We start from the raw sequence: 19,616 nt of genomic DNA, 5'->3' as shown, positions 1-19,616 counted from the left end.
GCAGCATTCAATGGTCGTTGGCCTGTTACGGGATTCCCACGTGATTTGTCCCTCACACTTAGTTTCTCTATTTCCAATAACTAGGTTGTGTCGCTCACAGAAGTCTAGCATCAACTTCCCATTACAATCTGTAACTTCCCATTACAATCTGGCCATGGCCGCGGCCGGAAGCTCCGCCCCCCGGGGAACTGCCACGTGCTTCGGCAGCCGGCGGAGGGGCCGAGTGGGTGGAGCCGGCGGGAGAGCGCCGGCATTTCAGTGTGCAAGAGTGACGAGGAGAGAGAAAGGCGCGAAAGCGCGGAAATTCAAACTTTATCTACAGACAGATCAACTTCCAAAAAACGCATTTAAAAAATTCTTGCATTCTTGCTGCGGACCCGCCGCGGTGGCTCAGTGGTTAGGGCGCTCGACTACTGATCCGGAGTTCCCGGGTTCAAACCCGACCGCGGCGGCTGCGTTTTTATGGAGGAAAAACGCTAAGGCGCCCGTGTGCTGTGCGATGTCAGTGCACGTTAAAGATCCCCAGGTGGTCGAAATTATTCCGGAGCCCTCCACTACGGCACCTCTTCTTCCTTTCTTCTTTCACTCCCTCCTTTATCCCTTCCCCTACGGCGTGGTTCAGGTGTCCAACGATATATGAGACAGATACTGCGCCATTTCCTTTCCCCAAAAACCAATTATTATTATTATTCTTGCTGGATGATATTTGTGATGCGGCGTCCTTTAACATGCAAGGCGTACCTCAACGTTACTGAGAGCCCCTTTCAGAGCCCCTTTAAGGCTCGCTGCTTTTTCACCTGCGCACATAGGTTACGTTGTACTGCCCATTTAATCATAGTCATTTAAACTAATGCATAACTTCATGGGGTCTGACATATTTCTCATCTTTCATCGCTTTAACACATTCAGAATCAAGCCATCAGAATAATGACGGGAAATAGTCGGCATTCTCCTGCATTCATGTTGTACCAGTCCTGATGCACTTCACATTCATGGTGTATAATCGAATTCAACAATGCAGAATTTGGATATCACGTCATGATTGGCCGCAAGCTCCTGCTATTTATTCACATGAAAGACATTACTAACACTAATGTTACACGCTTTGCGCTTCATGAAAACTTTCTACTTTCCAAACTTCGCGCTAACTTTGCCATTCAAACAGTTGGGTTTTCTTTCATCAAACTCTGGAATTCTATACCGCGTGATGTCAAACAAGTGTCGCCTCTGTCGTCACTTAAACGCCACCTTAATACGCATATTTTTAATCGTTAGTATTAGGGGTGAGCGAATATTAATTTTCCCAACCGAATAGAATACGGATAGTTGAGCTTAAAACGGAATCGAATACGAATCGAACATTTTGACGAATATTCGCTACTTTGTGCAAATATTCAATGAGCAATCGTGGGGAACAGCGAACCGCTGCTTCCCCAGTTGTAGCTGTATCTGTTATAAGACTCAACGGTGATTTCAATTTAACAGCTGTCGCTTAATCTTTCGTTGCATAATGGTAACCATCCGGTTACTTTTTTGAGGAATCTCCCAACGTGGCTTTGGTTTGAAATAAGGGGCAGTAATCACTCATTAGCATTCACCAAAGCGCAGCCACACTTTCCTTCCCTTTGGTATGACGTACTGCGATTGGGTCGATACTTGGAAGCAATTTCTCTCTTATTCTCAATTAACTGGCGTATTCACACGGCTGGTGACCTCACTATACGCGTCTCGAAAACGGCACCCGGCCTACAATTCTTCTTACTGTCCGTCTTTTGCGTTTTCTCTGCAATTACTTGGTTTTTCATTTCTGAATATATTTGATTTACTTAATTTATGTTTCTCCTGCATTGTCCTTACTTCTTACTGTAGCTCGCTGGCTAGCCAGTCATGTTTAATTCGCGGTCTAATTCTTTTTTATAGAGCAGATTTTTATAACCTTCTTCGGCGAATCGTTGAGAGAAAGAGAGAGAAACTTTATTGGTCAAAAAGGTGCTGTCATAGTCGAGGATAGTGCGCTTTGTCCGGTGCCCCAGTGGCTGCGGCGAACTGCCCAGGCCAGCATGCAGGACCAGTTCGGTCTGGCCTTCGAGCGCTCATCATGTCAGCCGCTCAGTGGGCTCGGGGGGATACCCGGTCACTTGTTTAAACATTTATGCTACCTTTATAGTATATGTAGAAGGGGATGGGGGGGGGGCATTTAGAAAAGGCGAGGTCAACGGGAGCGGCGGTGAAGGCAGTCCGATGTCAGCAAGTCCGAGCAGGGTCTCGCGATGACAATGCGGCTGGGGTGAGTGCCGATCTCCTTCGTTACATATATTAAAGGGGCTGTGAAGGAGGCTTTAGTACAGTTGCGGCATGCCTGGGATATTGAAGCATGCCGCTTCACGAATAGTGTCCAGCAAGGATTTTTTAAATGCGCTTTTTAGAAGCTGAGTTATGTGTAGTTAAAATTTGAATTTCAGCGTCTTCGCGCCTTTCCCTCTCCTCTCGTCACTTTTTGCACGCTGGAAGGTAGGCGCTCCTTCGCCGACCCCCCTCTGGGAGCGGAGCTTCCCGACCCGCCGGAGCTAAGCGGTTTATTGGCCGCGGCCGCGGTTGCTGCCTGACGTCAGCAAGAATCTAACCAATGGCCACCTCTCACCATTTCTACGTAGAAGCGGGGGACGGAGGAGGGTGCGAGCATGAAAAAGTCGCCGGAAAGGGCTCGCCAACTTTGACGCGTGATTGTGGGTCGTCTGCTGTGTGTAGAAGAGTATTATTTGGCTCTGGTTTTCATGGCAACGCAGTGCAGTGATTAAGTGAGTTAATGTGCTCTCCTCGGAAGGCGTTTCAGAGCCCCTTTAACGCGACAGTGTCAAAGCTCCGTTTGTGCACAAAATTCGGCGTCGTCGGCGTCGTGAGCAAAAAATCCCCGGAGAAGCCTGCCACCTACAACGTGACACTAATTGTGGCGTCATCACAATCTGCCCACCGGATTGTGGGCAAACTGACCACCGTCACCGGTGGCGGTTAAATTAATGATTGGTCGCGAGAAGTTGCTCGTGGACAGCAACATGGGTCGTACAAGGCCCACCGGTGGCAGCACCTGCTATCGCAGGGCACTGGTGCATTCCTTAACCGCTACACCATAGCGCAAGGAGTGGACTTCCAAGGACCTCTGAATGCAAAGCCAATAATGACCAATTCCGCATGTATGGGCGTTAACACATTAAAGCTATCACGTCATATATGCCCTTAAGGCGGAGCTGCAGTGTCCCCTCAAATGTTTGCTTATAATATTTTGCATGGTATAGAGCGACAGAAGAGATGTTCGACAACAGGAAGCGAACAAGGGTCGGGGTCCTCAGTGCATTAGCCAATTATGCGTGGGACATACAATTGGTGAGCAACATTATATGTGACATTTACGTTCAAAATATCTGAATGCAAAGCTGGAGAACCCTGAACAGAAGAACTTGACGGCGCGAGAGCCCTCCACTGGGAAAAATATAGCGACGGCCAGGACAAGGTAAACAGGATGTGCACGGGCAACGGAAGCAAGCCGATACGATGCAGTGTAAGGAAGCACGTGTCCAAGCCATGGCAGCGGCAGTGATACAAGCTGGAGGATCTGGTAACGTCACTGTCGGTGGCTGAGCGCGACGCGCGAAGTATCTTTCACAGGCAACGTGCAGGAAGCTTGAGTGAGTTCCTGGTGGCCGTGCTCATGGGGCAAAGTTTTCCGGCTCTGAAGGGAGCTATTTTAGCTCTTTCAAGACGTGTTATGTTTTGTACTATCGAGAAAGTTCAGAAATTTTGTCTGGGTATATTTGGAACCTCCTATTCGACAGCAATAACATGAATGGCTCAAAAAATGTATGAATTCACGCACGCCACACGCATCCACGCTCTTGGACTTGCAGCCATATTCTTCAAATAATATATATTTATGCCAAATTATTTTTTTTTCTTTATCATCTGACGCTCGTTCAGCAACGAAAGTTCAGCTACAGTGTCATTTAGCAGAACATTCCACCGCGGGAGGAAAGAAAAAATTACAGCACCAGGGATTTCAAACGTAAGCGGCATCACTGACTTCGTGAAAAGAGCCGTAGACTCTTCGAAACAAAGTTTGAAAAGCTGCGTGCACTATCGTAGACGCCGTTCGATAGACAAGTGATTAGCTGTCGAGTCGCTGTTATTTATTCGCCACGGAAAGGGCGAAAATCATCATATCATATTTGCCCGAATGTAATGCGACCACAATTTTAACGTGAGGATCGAATTTGTGGGCGCGCAAAGTAAAAAAAAAATATGAAAGAACAGGAGTGTAGCGTGAGGAACGATGCCGCAGTATAAGGAAAGATGAGTAGAAAATTGGGAACAAAAGTGCCTCAACAAACGGCTTTCACAAGCTCCTTCTGTTTCAAGAGAGCCGCAGAAAAGTTTATCAGGCAAGACCGATACGTACGAAGTCCCGCCGCGCCGTCACCACGTCTATCGTGCGCTTTAGACTCCTCGCCGTAAAAGCGAAACCTCTCCCAATAGCTCAATCGAGCAACGAGTCATGCCTCCTGAATGTCATTTTGCGCGCAGCCGCCGGGAAATTGCGCGAGTTCGATATGTCGCCTAAAAGTGCGTCAGATAGCGATGCCGAGGAAAGTATCCCCCCCCCCCCCCCCCCCCCCCGCCAAACGGATATTTTACATAGGAAAACCATAATGAACCCCATCTTCCTGATCAAAATAGTCTAATTCTCGTAGGACTGAAGAGATCAAGAGTCCAATGATCCGGCCAGCTCGCGGTTGCCTAAAGGCAAAGAATTAGTCACGTGCCTGCCACTCGTTGCGTCGTTTACAGCGAAGCAGAGCTCATCAAATGTCGTTCTCTCAATCACGAAGCACACAGGCACTTAGTGACATGAGCCGCGGAAATCATTAGAAAACAATCTAAAGACTAGTAGGTCAAAATGTAAGCCCAAACTTGCTGCGCGGGAAAAACAAGTGTTGTGCTCATGTGTGTTCGAAAGTTGGACGCTGACGCTACTCAGAGCCAAAGCCGGGAGGGTTTTTTGCTCAAAAACAAAGCAGGCATCAATCATTTTGACGGATCGGTGATCTTGTGATCGGCAACTTCCTCGAACGACGCTGAGTGGTTTGACGTTGCCGCGCTTTTGCTCTTAGTTGCAGCACGCGTCATCAATGTTGTGATGGCAGCACCGACGTTACCGACGTTACGCAGGCGTGCGCCATCTTGGGAGGAAAAGGGACGCCGATGGCAGCAACATTATGGCACCCAATTCATTTCACCCGAAAAAAGGCTATTTAGTAGTGACCAGCAACGAAAACCGCACAGCACAGCGGATCCATCCGCACCAAGAATTCAATAATGGCATTGTTATGAGCGCCCAACCCCTCCGGGATAATCAGCTGTTCGAAGTCAGGATCGACAGGAAGGTAAGCGTCCCTGGGAGTTTTGCTCTGCGGCAGCAGCGGTCTTTCCGCGGCGATTGCCTGTGAAGTAGAGATCAAACAGCCTGTCAATTATGTTGGCTTAAGCCCTGCTTCTCCTAGCCGCTTACAACAGCCTTGACGAGCCGAGGCGATTAAACTACTGCCGTTTGAAACTGTTTGCCGCTTCTCTGTTCCCCTGACTTGAGTAGCGAAGTTGGTTCGATAACTTCACACTTTCTTGGACACTTCCTGATGATTTATTGCACCGACATTCTTTGTTTTTGGTCCAATTTTTTGACACATGTTCTACGACGTCACCCATCTTGCTGCGCACCGACCAGTGAGACCTTGCTTTTCGAAACTAAAAGCGTTGATGGTGGTACCGGTTTCGATCGCGCCAAGTTGTATTACGTTGTTACGTTGCGCAGTTTACGTTGATACCGTAGAAACATATCGGAAGTGTGATTAGGCGAACGTCTAGATGTAAGCTGCGTGTGGCGTGATTACGATCGCTTTCCGCAGATTGCTTGTGGACGCAGTTGTGGGGAAACCAGCCCGGTAGCATCGCCAGCGGCGACAATCGCTTGCCGCTTTCTGCTAGCGCTAACAGCCGTGCTGCATTTCTTTCTTTTTGTTTTATTCGGGACAGCGCCGCGTGCGTTCCTTGAGATGCTTAATTTGCTTGTTTAGTAGAGCTCAAATCGCTTTTGTGTAAAAGTGTTTCCTGGAAGGGAATAAGTTGTAGCACATCCACATCGGCATATCCGTGCTTCGTTCTGCTAGCACAGTTTAGAAACGTTTATAAGTGTTTGTTTAAGGGCCTGGCAATGCTGTTTTCATTCTAAAAATTTAGAAGCGCTGGATCACGTTCCGTCGCAACACATGGATTATGTGGCATGACCATCAAATGTCAACAAATCTCTCTGATCAAGCAGATTTTTTAGATTGTACTGAGATGAAGTAAGCCTACCATTTTAGCAATTGCAACTATAACCCGGTGCCCCACAAAGGAGCACCTTAGCCACTGAACCACCAGAGTAGTTTATTTGCTGAACTGGTGTCGAAGGAGCGTTATTCAGATATCCGCAGGTGTGAAGGTGCTCGTATAAAAAATTTCAGATGTGGGACTATCAGAGCTCCTGTAGAGCTTTCTCAAACATGCAGCAATTACTAACATAATGCTTAATGTACTGCATACCTAGCCCAGCTGCATTAATTTGACCGTGGTCAAATATGTAGTGACCAAAAATTAACATGTCTGATGAGTATGGTGGCTGTCGTCTGTAACCTTTGCATCATGATTTATTGGAAGGGAAAGAAGGAAGGCATCAGAATGTGCTCCAATAGAATACTGTAACAAGCCCTTTACAGTAGAAAAAAACAAAGCAACAAAGAACACTGAACACAGCTCAAAACATGAAAGTTTGAAGAATATAAAGGTGCACATATATATGCAGCATAATACGAAAGAAACAGTAGGTTTGTAGACCACGTAACTGAACAAAAGTGTACAACATTAAAAGAAAAATTATGGTGTACTAGGATGAACAAGTAAACTCAACACTCTGTCATATTGGCTAGTTAGTTAGCATTCATCTTTAAGCAGCGCGAAACACAGGACAAGAGGAAGAAACGCGAGACGACACGAGCACTCTAGACAATAGCGCTCGTGTCGTCTCGTCTCGTGTTTCTTCCTCTTGTCCTGTGTTTCGCGCTGCTTAAATATGAATACATTCCAACTCGCCCAGTTTTCTGTTCTGGTTAGCATGCATGTTGCAGATTTTCTTTTTTGTTTTGCCCTAAATCTGCAAGATATAAACTTTAAACATAAATAGGAAATCGAAGAAAGGGAAAGTCAGTTTATATGTAGGACATTGTTGAGCTGGAGTTCAGGGAAGTAAGTCTAGCAAGCTTGCTTTGTCTGTTCTTTTCAAGCTCTTATTCTAGAATTCCGCAGTAAGGGTCTGATAAATTTGGCGCTTGATATCTGAGCTTTTGAAAGCCATAATCAGTAAGGAGCTTACAAACTTAGTGTTTCTGGCATAAGAAATTGTAAGCTGTACAAATGAGGGACTGTTCCTGAATGTCATGAATATTTTTGTAACTTTTCAATTGTTAACAATTTATATTAAGAAAATGTTGGACATGCACTTAGTAACAGGCAGGCTTCCTACAGTATGAACGGCCCTCCTCTACAATATGTTTTTTTTTTCTGATTTGTTGGTTTGTGGTGGTTGTTTTATCATATGTTAGCATATGCTATATTATGTAAGCACAAGCAAGAATGTAGAAGCGAGTAATAAATTTGCAATTTTAACTGCTCTGTTAAGTGTCCTAAATTTGTTAAATCAACCAGAGACAGCAAACGATCTTTGGACAACTGTAATCTTTGTGGTCCAAAGATGTTCTTCGAACATATAACCTAATAATTTTATTGAATTTTCTTTAGTGGAGACGAGCACCTTCAAATGTAAGGAAGAAATTACTGTCCAGTTTCATGTTTCTCTCCCTGAATGAAACATAACTTCGTTTTCGCCATATTTACTGTTTCCTTTGAAAAACAAATAAAACTGAAGTCAACCACTCTGGTACAGGTTGAGCTTTGTCTAAAATAACATGTGATTGTAAGTGTATTCCGCTGTGGAATAGCTGTAGCTACTGAACTATTAGCTCTGGCAATGGCAGTTAAAAGTCTTATTGTCTTTATTGTTATTTGAATGTGGTATAAAGAGGGACAGAAGTGTGAATAATACGCATTCTACAAAAAAAAAAGTGAGAACTCAGGTAAAATGTATTTGTCTCAGGGATCGCACCCGCCGCAGTGGCTCAGTGGTTAGGGCGCTCGGCAACTGTTCCAGAGTTCCCAGGTTCGAACCGGACCGCGGCGGCTACGTTTTTATGGAGGCAAAACGCTAAGGCGCCCCTGTGCTGTGCGATGTCAGTGCACGTTAAAGATCCCCATATGGTCGAAATTATTCCGGAGCCCTCCACAACGGCACCTCTTTCTTTCACTCCCTCCTTTATCCCTTCTCTTATGGCGTGGTTCAGTGGTTCAGGTGTCCAAGGTTATATGAGACAGATACTGCGCCATTTCTTTTCCCCAAAAACCAATTATTATTATTACTCAGGGATCGCATGTAAGTATATGTCTCCTATTAACTATTGTACTTCTTTGCTGTCATACCATTCCTAGACTTTGCAATGTTTAACATGCACCCTACTCACCTATTCTGGTCAGCACTGAAATTAAGACAGGTGATCAGTTATAGTGCAGTTCAGTAACTTGGGTTGGTTAAGCAGGCATTTACTGATCTCGGCACATCCAAGACCTCACCCATTCAGCGTTTACATGTGGAGACCTTCTCTCATGTATGCTTACATGTTGAATGCTGGCAGAAAAAGGAGCCCAAGGAGCATTGTGGATGGGTGTGGCGGAGCTTTAATTGGAAAAAAAGAAGGTGGTAACGGGGTCATAGGGCAACAGGACGTAAATGAAAAAACAAGAGGGGAAATGGTAGTTGCAGTAACCGTACAGGGCAGCACCATGGGTGTAGCTGAGAATGATGTGATAGTGTGCACCCACAATCCACCGCTCTTGATCATCAGGGCGTCGTGAATATGTGCTGCCATTTGTAGCTCTGAATACACTTATTTGTATTTCTCTGCATCTGGGTTGTATAAAAAATGACAGGTACACTGCTGAACCTTGCTCCAGTGGTTACATTAACCTATAACAGCGATTCTCAAACTGGTTCAGTGAAACCTTTGGGTTCCCTGAGCACCTGATTTAATGCGTGCCTTAACCACCCTGCCTCACCCATTTTTGCTTTTGCCCACTCTTATTTGCACCCATTGCAGTTGTTAATAGCAGACGGTGTCACTGTACAGCGAGTCATCATTATTGGATTTAGGCATTCTTTAAGGCCTGTAAGTTCTGCATGCTCGTTTTTGCATGTATTTTGGGGGGAAGGGACAGAAGCTGAGATACAGGGGTTTCCTGAGCGCCTTCCGAAAGCAGTCTGGGTTCCCCCAAAGCTAAAGAGATTGAGGGCCCTTGCTCTGTAATCTGGTATTCACGGTGCAGGTGTCAACATGGAGTGGTTCCATCGAGATTGGTGTGACAGCTCTGGACCCCGGCACGCTAACCTTTCCGTCGAGTGCCACCAACCTCCGTGAGGGCTCCTGGGTCATGTCTGGCACGGGCGTTCTCCAGGATGGCAAGACGCTGGTCGAAGAGTACGGCACCGACCTTGACCAGCTGGGCGAGGGTGACCGTGTCGGTGTCATGCGTACCTCAAGTGGCGAGCTCAAGTTTTTTGTCAATGGCCGCAGCCAAGGTGTGGCTGCGAGCCAAATCCCTCCACAAGTGTACGCAGTGGTTGACCTGTATGGGAAGTGTGCCCAGGTATCTGTCGTGGACAGCTTGGAATCACGTGAGTTGGCTGGCAAGCCGTGTGTTTCACCAGCTTCTTTTCGGTTGACATTCGTATTGTTCCTATTAGCATGCGCTCATTAGAAACATACGACACAAATGTAATGCTACTGCTACACCATACTTCTGCTATCAGGCTGCTATCAGGCTGGAATGAAATGTGAGCTTTACCTGTGAACACAATACAATTTTTTTCCTCTGTGTTCAGCTGTAGTGAGGAACTGGAGTGATTCATGCTTCATTGTTCTTGAGAGTTTTATATTCATGTGCCAATGAAATAACTGTCATCTCATGCCACACACCGAAGGATTAGCAGATAGCAGTGTTTGAATTCAGCTTGATAGTATGGTGAAGGCGTCAGCAGCTTGTCCATTTCCCATTTGAGAGAGCTACATTCCAGACCTTGCATTGTGGCTTAGGAGGACCTGTTTCTAGAGAATCATTTCATTTTGGTTTTTGCTGCAGCGTTTACTTTTTGTGGGGCAGTGTAAAGCAGCAGTTGGTCAACAGTCATAGTATCAGGAGTCAACGCTGAGCCAGTGCTGAGCAGTGAGCACCTGTCAGCAGTCAACTCTGTCATGAGCGAAAAAGTAAATGCAGAGAAACTAGGTTGGCTGTGAAGTGAAGAGCTTGAATTTACAAAAGTGTGGTGACACGATTCACCGATTGCTTATAGGCAACATTTCCGAGAGCTTTTCCGGGGTGCACAATGTTTGGAATTTTCTATTGCTCGCACCCACGCTGGAGAAAGATGCGAGAGCATTGAATATCGAAGCATTTTCTGTGACATTGCCACTCAGGTGTTTGATTATGTTGCGCCTATTTTGTCAAGAACATTGCTTTTCTTTTTATTTTCTTACAGCCGAGTCAGCCAGCGATAATATCAGTTGTGAAAACGTAGCCAGTCTGGGAGCAGTTGCCCGCCCACCTCCAATGGATGATCCTCTCCGTTTCACACACGATGCGGGACGTTGGTTCAGCTTTCCAATGACAACCGAACAGCAGAACGGCGGCGACCTGCTGATGAATTTAACAATGGGGTCGTCATGACTCACAGGTCGCTAAGGGATGACGAGTGGTTTGAGGTGGGCTTGAGCACCTTTTTATCTCGGCAATCTCAAAGGCCACTTTGCACATTTCATTGAATCACAGTTTTTAATTGTGGACCAAACATCGTGCCACTCACCATCAACAAGACAGAGAAGTTTATTTGTAGAGAAAAACAGAAATGGCCCTGAGTGATGCTTATTTGGCCTGCCCCTCTGCACTGGGGGAGGGGATGAGATAAAACACAATTATCATCAAATCATATTGCATATAGATTAGCTGTGAATGGAATGGTTTCCTGCTAATGGACCACGCTGTGGTTGGTGGGTAAACTAAAAGGGCTGTGCAGCAGCCCGTCGCATAAATTGAACCTAATATGCGAAGAATGGAAGGTGGGCATTATTTTTTGAGGAACAGAAAACAGGAAAACAAGAAAAAAGAAAACTGGTATTTTCTGTGTTCTTTTTATTTTCAGTAAGTCTGCAGTTTTTGGAAGAAAAGATACTTTTCATATAATAGAAAAAAACAGAGGTTAATATGGTATGTGACTTAGTCTGGTAGTCGTGCTCACGGGCTTGAAAGATGCATCATTCATTAAAGGAGCTGGAAGGGAGAGTCTCTAGATGTTTCTTTCTCTTCGTATTTTCATATAAAAATTGGAGGTTTTCTTCCTGTTATTTTGACACATATTGAAAGGTTATCCAAAATCATTTTTGAAATGGAAAAATAATTTCATGCTTTAAATGTGACGCCTGCTTTGATTTAAACTGTGGCTGAACTGATCTGTAGGTATTTCGTGCTTTCATCATGTGGTCTCTGTCAGCTATGTGTAACAGTGCTCTTTTATTTCTCTGATTTCTCTTGAAGGCGTTCTTTAGTTCGTTCTGCCCTGCATTGAAACGTTTTCCACTTCAAGCAGTTGCTCTCTTCTGTGCAGCTACGAATCGACGAGCTGGTGAACAAATGGTCAGGCTCTATCGAGCTCGGCGTCACCACCCACAGTCCCGACACTCTTGAGTTTCCTGCAACCATGACAAACATGCGCTCAGGTCAGTGGCAACAGTTCTAGAACTTCTCCTTGAATCTCCCAAGAGAATTTAGTACATACTGATAAGTAATGAGTCTGTCACTGTGGAGGTGCTGTGCTTTGAAACTCAAGGAGTTGCTGATAAACCAGACTCTCTGTCTGGTGTGCAGCATGATTGTTGTTTCATTCAGAGCTTTGTCAGACAGTTGTGCATGCAGGTGTGTTTCAGTTTTGGTTTTTAGCGGCATAGTTTATATGTCTTTATGGGGAGAGGCAGGCATTCTGGGATGATGCTGGAGTCGATATTTTTTTGTAGTCTCGTGTTGGTTGGAACACTTGCCTTTTCCCCTGATAACAACGACAAAGAACTTTTTGACGGCCTGTGTGTAGTCAAAATTATTTTCGGGTATCAGTATAATATGGGGTCCCTTGTTTTTTGAGTGCAACATGATTTTTCTTTTCCACCTTTTTCCACCTTCTGTAAGCTTTGTACAAATTGGATAAAAGCTGAATTGTAACCAATAAGCCATCTTGCTCACATCAGTTGCCAGACCAAAGGGAGAAGCTAACTGCTATGTTAAGCCCATTTCACAGAGATTGGCTTGAGTGTTGGTGATTGTAAAGCCCTCTTATCACCCAAGGCATGGATGAGCCTGAGCAGTGTTTTTAGAACAGAGCCCCTAGAGCATTAGTGTTAACATGTCTTGGTGTAGTTAATTATGCCGAGTACCACCCTAGTCTACAGTGAATGCTCTTTAATGGTGTTTGCTTATTGCAAATGACAGTGGTGATGTAGAAAGAAGTTGTTCATTGTTCGAGCATGTGGAAGTGTGGGGGAGGTCTAAAAGTGTCAGAGAAATGCTTTGAATGCTGTACTTGATGAGTGCAAAAAAAAAATTACTAGAAATGAAAATTAAATGACAAAGAAATTTGAGATGATAAAACAATTGCTTGTAGTTGATTCCTTTCATCCATAAAAATAACTGAAAGAAAACAAAGCCCTATCTTTGTAAATGTTTTCAGAAAAAATTTAGTTTCTTATCTTCAATTCGGTAAGCAGTGCTTCGTTTTACCCACCAAATTTTAAAACAAGAAGAAAAAGACAAGTAATATAATGGGTTTGCCTTTATAGTGCTATTGCCTGTGGTTTAAAATTACTTTTTGGTTCCTACGCCAGGTACAATAATGATGAGTGGCTCAGGGATTCTCACAAACGGCAAAGGCAGCCGAAGGGAGTACGGCAACTACAACCTGGATGAACTCCATGTGAGTGGTCACTGCCTGGCACTTGCACTGACTGATTCTAGTATTTTACTGCCACTGATACATTTTTCTTTGATGCTGCAGGGAATCTGCCAGCAGTCTTTTTGCTTGTTTGCCTGCTTATGTTTTCAGTTGTTGGGAGTAAGGGATTTGGTGGCTGTGTGTAAGCTGTGATTCAAGCAGGAAGCATTCACCAGAAGCGCGCTGATGAGGTGCACACAGCACTGGAATTGCAATGTGGCTGCGTCTACCTATTCTTCGGTTGCATTGCAGAGTAGAAGACTCGTTCGCTGGGATGCTGAAAACATACATAGCTGACACTGCCATTCACATTACACTTTCTTGCCCGGGCAACCACTAACTGTCCAGTGATCAGTATGGCTATGTGAGGTCGTCTTGAAAATGTCTGTTGCCTTGTACTTCTTGTTGAACAGAAAGCCCATGATACAGATTCGTAATTTGCACCTAGCTATTCCTTCAGTGTTCTTGTAAGTAATCCACTGATAATTGCATTTAGCCGGGTGTTTGTATGGCATGCTTTTGCGAGACCAAGTGTGGGATAACAGTGAGCTGCCCCTGGTTTCTCATGGGATCGCTGCAGGAAGGAGACAGGATAGGAGTTGTGCGGAAGTCGAATGGCAACCTGCACTACTACATCAACGGCATGGACCAGGGTGTGGCATCGGGGAATGTGCCACCTGTCGTGTATGGAGTGGTTGACCTCTACGGTATGACTGTCAAAGTCACCCTGCTTGACCACACGGATAGTTGCCACCGGCAGGTGGCATCTCCCAGTGATGAGAGCAAAGCCATCAAAGGTCAGTTTAGTCACTTTCCTAGACTTGGTGTATTATCATCGGGAGTGTTTGTGAGAAGTGTCATGGCCACTTCATGCTTGACTAGGCCAGTGAGTGAGGTGGATAGTGAAGTGTCTGCAACGTTCCGGTGCTTTGTGGCTTTAGAAAGACCACCCTCATTACTCTGTGCTTCTTCACAGTGCAACAACTATTGTAGAAAATCCACTAGAGTGTTTGAAGACTGTTCTAGACATTTACGGAGTGGTCCGACTTTTGATAAAAGCACTGAAAGGCTGTGAACATGCCTCAGACTTCTTTTTTTTTTTTATGCTACATGTATGCATGCACTCACAGAAATAAATGCATTTTAAGACATTTGTCAAGAAATAAGCTCAGAGTTCTCTCCAAACTTTGGTAACAAAAAATTTTTTAATGTTTTTCTTGAAACCCTGCACAGATGAAGTTGAAAAAATGCCTCTGTTGTGCATCTGAAACAACTGACATTTTTATGAACACTTCGGAGATCTTGTTTATTTCCTCTGTGGTTGAAGTAAGGTGCCATTATAAAGATCCTCATTGCACTCCTGTAACAATAATTAATTAGTGTTGCTTGGCATAACAGTGAGATTGTCTCAGTTGGAACCGACAATTTTTTTTTTGCGTAAAAATGTGCTTTTGTAAGTATGTCTGTGTCATGGAACTTGTTACGAGAGTCATAGCATTGAGAATGCTTCAAAACTTATTTATTTTTTTCTGAAGAAGTTTGAGTCAAGAAGCCTTATCTGGTGCGTTAGGACAAGTCTGGGGACATTTTTAGCTTCATTGGCACTGTGTTTTACAGATGACACAAACGACCGGGAGACTGAGAGGTTGCTGTTTCACCCACGCTGTGGTGGACGAGCGGTGGTTATCAACGATGGTCGCACCGCTAGAAGACCCAGGTTAGTTTGTTGAATCAGCAGGCTTTTTTGCACTCCCAAGAGATCACATGTGAATTGATGGCATTTTTCAGACAAAGGTAGTGTTCTATGTGTAAATTTAGTGGAATCCCAGCGACGTGATCCCCAGTTGATTCATATTTCCAGGCGTTACGCTGCAGGATCCCGGTTTCACTAAAATTCCCCTTCCATGTATTGCATTCCCATATGATATGTTGTTCCATGTTATTCTCGCATGCAATATGGGCATTCACAGGTTGAAAAAATGAAAAAAATGATGGCAGCACAGGGCAGGATGGCAGTAAAGCATGACAGAAGAAGCAAACCTTGCTCTCTGCAGTAGCAGCACAGTTTCTCAGAACAGTTTCTCACCAATGCATGTGCACAAAAATATAACAATACTGTCTGAATGGCTAGTCCGTGCTGTTCCTTGCTAGCAGGTTTCTGGTGCAAATATCCCGTCTTAATGTTTCTCTCTCTGTCTTTCCATCCCTCTTGCCTTCTTTCAGTGCCCTGGACGGCTTCAACAATGCTGTTGTTCTGACCAACCGTGCGCTGCGGCCAGACGAGCTGTTCGAGGTGGTCTTGGAGCAGCAGGTGTCGAAGTGGACCGGCTCCATCGACATTGGGGTGACCATGTTCCCACCGCACCTCCTCGAGTTCCCCACCACCATGACCAACGTCCGGTCGGGCACCTGGGTCATGACTGGATGTGGTGTCATGCACAATGGCACAGAAGTCATCAAGGACTACTGCCAAAACCTGGACACCCTGCAGGTATGGAAGTGCTAGCTATGGCATCTTAGACTAAAATGCTGATATTTTAAATGGGATAGCACTTGGCAGTCCTTTGCACCAGCTTGGACCAAGCTTTGTGCAAGGGTGCTCGTGAAATCATCTGTGAAATCAGGTGTGAATTACGCCATGTGCTTAATTGCTTAAATATTGCTAAATTACTATTCCTCAAAACTGAGAACATGTGTATGGTTTGTAAGCCAACATGTCATCTACCATGCCATTTACCAGCTGTCTTGTTTTAATATGGTTGTGATCTTGTTGAAAAGTCAGGTTGAAAAAGAGAGGGAAACTTGCAAAAACAAGCTTGAGATAGGTATCCAGAGACAGGTCAGGTTGTGCTGGAGCTTCCGTAGCTATTGCATGCTGGTGTTGGCTAGTCACGTGCATGGCTCACCTACAAGAGGCTTGTGGCTGTTGAGCAGGCAAAGCAAAGATGGAGGTCATGCATCAATCAACCTTTGTTCTCAGGTTGGTGACAAAGTGGGTGTAAAGCGAACTTCAGAGGGCAACCTGCACTTCTACATCAACGGAGTGGACCAGGGTGTGGCTGCCCGCAACGTACCAGCCCGTGTGTATGGTGTCATCGACCTCTACGGGCAAGCCGCTCAGGCCTCTGTGGTTGACCACTCAGGTGAGTGCAGCCACAGTCATGTGATCGGTGTGTTTAAGGAATTTATTGCGCCATGGTATGAAACCTTTTTTTTTTTTTGTATATATGCAAAACACGATCTTTTAACTTTTGTTGATTCCTTTTGCTCCTAATTTTCCTCATATCAAAGTAGCCTACTGTTTTGTAGAGGCTTGACAGCGTCATCTCCTGCCCCTCTCAGATGCCTTTGCATGACTCAAGGACGAAACCTGTGAAAGTGTGTGAATAGCAGGCAGCTGGCACAATATCTCGTTCATATCCTGCAGGATCAGAGGCTGCACCCATACCAGAGCTCTTGTCAGCAGTACCCTCTCCGTCTCTGGCCTTGTCGGCTGGCGAACCGCTGGTCGCAGAGGTCCGTTTCAGCAAGAGGCATGGGCGCAATGCGCGTGTCCTCAACAATGGTCTTACGGCGGTGCGGCCAAACGCCCACGGCGAGTTCAACTTTGCCATTGTGGTCAGCAACCAGCCCCTCACCGACAACCAGCTCTTTGAGGTGGTCATTGACCAGATGGTCGACCGCTGGTCAGGATCCATCGAAGCTGGTGAGTTGAATGCGGTGGATAACGTTAGAGCAGGTTCTGTGAACCCACTTGAAAGAAATGGATATCCACAGTTTCTAGGACCCCTTTCAGGTTTCAAAGCACTGTATATATTGTAAGACATTTCACTTTGAGCACGTCATGATGAGCACTGTAAATTTTCGAAGTTTTATATCTGAAATGTTTAGTCTGCCTCCTTTGGTCGTAGAATGCGTATCCAAACAGCTATTGCATCTGATAAAGCATGCAATAAAAACTGCTTGTATGTACAAGTCTAACCAGAAACATTGGATCATCTTTGGAGCCGCATTTTTTCCACCTCAGCGGCCATCAGTGAATGTAGATGCGATGGACTGCTAACTAGACTGATGTGTATCGCTACGGCAAAAAGTGTATGGAGAGTGTTTATAAATGCTTATTATTATTACTTCGTGAGTTTGCAATTCTTTTCATGTGACACTCATTGCCTTATGGGCAAATATTCATAAACAATGCTTTTTTTCGGTAGCAGCACTTTAAAATAGAGTAAACATTGTACAGGCTTACATTAGTTGTGCTGCAATGACCTTTTGCTGTCTGTCATCTGGCTCTAGTCTAACAGCCCCTTCTTGACTGCTCAGACAAAACTCTTTCACCTTTAGCACATTTGTGAAAACATTGAAGTGGCAGTATAATTTCACTTTTATTTAACTCTTGCTTGTTCATAACTGTGCAGGTGTTACATCCATTAGACCTGAGGAACTCGAATTCCCCAGCACAATGACTGACATCACTCATGATACATGGATGTTGAGGTAAGCACACTAACATCACTGCAGGATATGTACACTTAAGATATGTACACTCAGTGACCAATTTTTCAGACTTGGTGGCTGCTGAAAAATGTTCTGAATAATCTAATAGTCTGACGAATCTGTGCACTTAAAAAGAACCACTTTGCTTAAGGCGGTCTTAAGGCTATTTTTTTCATTTTCTGACCAAATTTGATGAAATTCACTATTCTTATTCAGTTTCTTGCACCGGTTTCAAATATCTAGATTTTTTTTCAATCGACCAATTTAGTTACGAAGATAAATGACATTACTGGTTCGTAATTTGCAGAAACAATCTAAAAATAACTGCACTACAGAAATTGTTATTAACATTGGGTTAGGTACTATAGAAACCATAAGGAATACAATGTTAGCAGTACTTTTTTGATGTAACAAGTATTAGCGATGCTCAGGCACTCCAGAACTTTCTTTTGAGTGGGGGGGGGGGCGACTTCGAGCTGTTTTGTTATTTATTTATTTAACGCTTATTTACATAATAAATTGTGTGTGTGTGTGTGTGCGTGTACGCGCGTGTGTGTGTGTTTTGCAATGTTCAAAGGTTGATGCAAACTGTCATGTTGTGGTGACGACACTCCAGCAGTCAGGAAGACAATGAGAAGGCTTCCAAAAGAAACTGTTTAAGCGGCTGACTCGCGCCCACTAACGAGGGGGCGCTGCCCCCCTGGAAAAATGTTAGGGGGGCAACCGCCCTTTGCCCTCCCCGTTCCGGGGTCCTTGGCGATGCTGCAGCAATCCGAAGTTCACTGTTCCAAATGTGGTACTCTGTTGTCTGGCCTAGAGCAGAGCTGCTAATTTTTAAAACCTAAATTGCAAAATCTGTTCCTAACATTGTGTGTTTTGCACTCCTAGCTACATGCCACAACAAAAATTATGGTCCTACCTGCCTTGAAGGCCGAGATATCGCTTCTGCAAATGAGCAAGTCAGAAATATGTGTTTTGAGAAAATGAGAAAAAGAAATAAACCTACTTTTAATCAAAAATGCAGAAAAAATAGTGCCATACTTTGCATCCTATGTAGCTAAAAGCCACACCAGCAATGTAGCCAGTCTGACTATGGCCACTCAAATGATGCTTTCCCAAGCTTCAAGTCGTTATAGGTTCCCGAACCAATTGCGCTCACAGAGTCATCTGCTTCTCGGCAGCAAGAGCCACCAAGAGCGCAAACTTCGTCTTCATGTACCTCTGCTATATTTTGGTGTGAAGGTCGCGGAAGGAAATGTTAATCGTGGCAAAAACATCATTTAGCGCCGTTTGCCAATTCCCAGTGGCTTGCATCGCACGCGCAGCAAGATTGCTCACAGCAAATGGTTTGGCCTTCTGGTAGCCGTTCACGCGGGACGATCTCGACGCCAACGCCACATCACCGCAGGTGACGCACCTGGTAACAATCTTTATGGTGAGGCCATATTCTCGTTCACCTCTGCCTATGGTGACGCTACCGCCGCACACTTTGGACTTCACGCACGACATCATCGCGTTCACGGAGCCCAAGTTTATGACAACGAAGCTCATCTCGATGTCGGCTGGCGCGGCCGCATCGTCGTCAGTGCTAGTGAGAAAATCCAGCTTTCACGTTGTTGCAGGAGTTGAAGTAAGAACTTGAAGTTTTTCTTGAGTTTAAACTTCCCTCTCCACCAAATCCGCACTCTGCAACATTGCAGTGTCATGTTGAACGCGGCCGCTGTTCGCAACACTTTAGTTCAGCAAAAGAAAGAAGCGATTTGTTTATAACTTCCAGAATCGTGCCATTCCTTCGGAGGGCATCGAGAACAGTCTGCCGCCAACAGCAAGTGATGCGGAAGCTGCCGACAGTGCTGAAGTAGGCCTAGCCAGCTCATTGACGAGTCGAAAGGTCTCT

At 45.0% G+C, this 19,616-nt stretch overlaps 1 protein-coding gene across 1 annotated transcript in view; it reads left to right on the top strand.

Annotated features, from left to right (window-relative positions):
* Nucleotides 1–5,210: 5,210 nt before the first annotated feature.
* Neurl4 (neuralized E3 ubiquitin protein ligase 4) overlaps nt 5,211–19,616 on the top strand; it is a 37,742-nt gene continuing 23,336 nt past the window's right edge. The window contains 12 exon segments of the mRNA XM_077654751.1: nt 5,211–5,435; nt 9,517–9,865; nt 10,727–10,810; nt 10,813–10,949; nt 11,849–11,960; nt 13,116–13,204; nt 13,803–14,019; nt 14,840–14,939; nt 15,446–15,713; nt 16,203–16,365; nt 16,650–16,928; nt 17,641–17,719. Of these exon segments, the coding sequence (XP_077510877.1) occupies nt 5,268–5,435; nt 9,517–9,865; nt 10,727–10,810; nt 10,813–10,949; nt 11,849–11,960; nt 13,116–13,204; nt 13,803–14,019; nt 14,840–14,939; nt 15,446–15,713; nt 16,203–16,365; nt 16,650–16,928; nt 17,641–17,719 (2,045 nt within the window). The 5' untranslated portion in view covers nt 5,211–5,267.

This window comes from Amblyomma americanum, chromosome 2, assembly GCF_052857255.1.
Source record: "Amblyomma americanum isolate KBUSLIRL-KWMA chromosome 2, ASM5285725v1, whole genome shotgun sequence".
In the NCBI taxonomy this organism is placed as follows: Eukaryota; Metazoa; Arthropoda; class Arachnida; order Ixodida; family Ixodidae; genus Amblyomma; species Amblyomma americanum.
The sequence above is the reverse complement of the archived record's forward strand: the minus strand, read 5'-3'. Positions and strand labels throughout refer to the sequence as shown.